This window comes from Microtus ochrogaster (assembly GCF_000317375.1).
Source record: "Microtus ochrogaster isolate Prairie Vole_2 chromosome 6 unlocalized genomic scaffold, MicOch1.0 chr6_random_2, whole genome shotgun sequence".
NCBI lineage: Eukaryota > Metazoa > Chordata > Mammalia > Rodentia > Cricetidae > Microtus > Microtus ochrogaster.
This window is the reverse complement of record NW_004949095.1, coordinates 1495335-1497039: the sequence shown is the minus strand read 5'-3', so window position 1 is coordinate 1497039 and position 1705 is coordinate 1495335. Positions and strand designations below refer to the sequence as shown.

Genomic DNA, 1705 nt, shown 5'->3' with positions numbered 1-1705 from the left:
CCTCCTTCTGCTTCCACTGGAGGAGAATCTCCTCCTTCTGTTTCCACCGAGGAGAATCTTCTCCTCCTTCTGCTTCCACTGGAGGAGAATCTCCTGCCTCCTTCTGCTTCCACTGGAGGTGTTTCTGTTTTGCTTTTTTATTTATTGGTGCTGGGCCTCTAATCCAGGGCCTAGTGTATGCTAGGTTTGTGTTCAGCCACCCCCAGCCCTCCATCACAGTTTGGAAACATTCCGGTGGCATTTCACACATTATATTGTACTATACTCACTATTAAAGCTTGTTTGCATCCTTACTGTCCTGGAGCATAAGGCCTTAGAGATTTAAGAACAAATCTCCTGGATTTTGTGTGTGCCTGACACACAGCTTCGCATGCACAGCAGCCCAGGGTGTTAGAGGAATTAAACTCCCAATGCTTTAGCCAATGTTTCTCCCAAGCTGTCAGGGAAATACAGAATATGAAAAGACCTCTATGACTTGCCTTTTCTCCCACCCATTTTCACCTTTCCTCTCCAGGGTCCAGAACAAAATGGCAAGAGATATATTAAGCAGATTTTTAAAAAACAATCTAATGAAATTTGTATCACAGGAGATACAGAGATGGCTCCTCTGTTTCGAGCCTACACTGTTCTTGCAGAGGACCCAAGTTTAGTTCTTAGCACTGACATCTGGCATCTCACAACTACCTGTAGCTCTAGCTCCAGGGTGTCTCATGCCCTCTACTGGCCTTCAAGGGCACTTGTATCCACGAGCACAGATCCCTCCATGTAATTAAAAGTAAAATCTTTTAATAGTAAAGTTTGTATCACTGTCCATTATCAAGATGTGTCCCTATTCTTCCAGAAGCCTGCATTAAAATACTAGTAATAAATATTTAAATATAAAAAGTGGCCATAAGAGTTCTGTCTGTTGTAATATTGTCTTCAGTGGTTTCACTATCCAAAAATCAAGCACAGTAATTTGCTTTCATTATCTTTTCAAATGTTATTTTTGATTTTTTTTTTTTTTTTTTGCTTGGCCAGGAGAGTTTATTTTAGACTCTGAGAGAGTCTAAAACATGAAACACTTGCGGTTTGGGCATTTTTACTTTTTTTTTTAGCTGTGACTACCTCTTGCTTTTTTTTTTATTTATTAAATATTTCTGTCTCTTCCCCGTCACCGCCTCCCATTTCCCTCACCCTCCCCCAATCAAGTCCCCCTCCCTTGTCAGCCCAAAGAGCAATCAGAGTTCCCTGCCCTGTGGGAAGTCCAAGGACCACCCACCTCCATCCAGGTCTAGTAAGGTGAGCATCCAAACTGCCTAGGCTCCCACAATAACCTAGTTTGTGTTTTATTCTTCCACCAGATCCGTAATGCCTCTGGCTTGCCTCTTTCAAGATGGACGGGAAATCTGAGGGAGAGCCTACTCAAGTGGTGTCTCAAGTCAAACTTTCCACAAAAGTAGAGAACACAGGACACTGGCTGGTGGAGGATCATGCTCGAATATGGGAAGTTTTAAAGACAGAGGAGGTAAGGCAAGACCAATGTCAGAGCTGGTGCAATGACAGATTTACTCATCACTGACTCTGGAAAATTCCTGGTGCAGCTGACACCCCAGGCCAGCTTGAAAGTCTGTTCAGGGGCCACAAACACAGCTAAGACTGGAGACCAGTAAGCCAGAGAGATATGTCAGGGACCACAGCACAGCTAAGACTAGAGACCAGTAAG

At 43.6% G+C, this 1705-nt stretch overlaps 1 protein-coding gene across 4 annotated transcripts in view; it reads left to right on the top strand.

Moving 5' to 3' along the window:
- Window positions 1-1705, top strand: part of Rgl1 (ral guanine nucleotide dissociation stimulator like 1) — a 273124-nt gene that overhangs the window by 122458 nt on the left and 148961 nt on the right. For all 4 annotated transcript variants that reach the window (XM_026787633.1, XM_013352528.2, XM_013352531.2 and 1 more), the window contains exon 2: window positions 1344-1507. In XM_026787633.1, the coding sequence (XP_026643434.1) occupies window positions 1376-1507 (132 nt within the window). In that variant the 5' untranslated portion in view covers window positions 1344-1375. The remainder of the gene's footprint in view (window positions 1-1343; window positions 1508-1705) is intronic.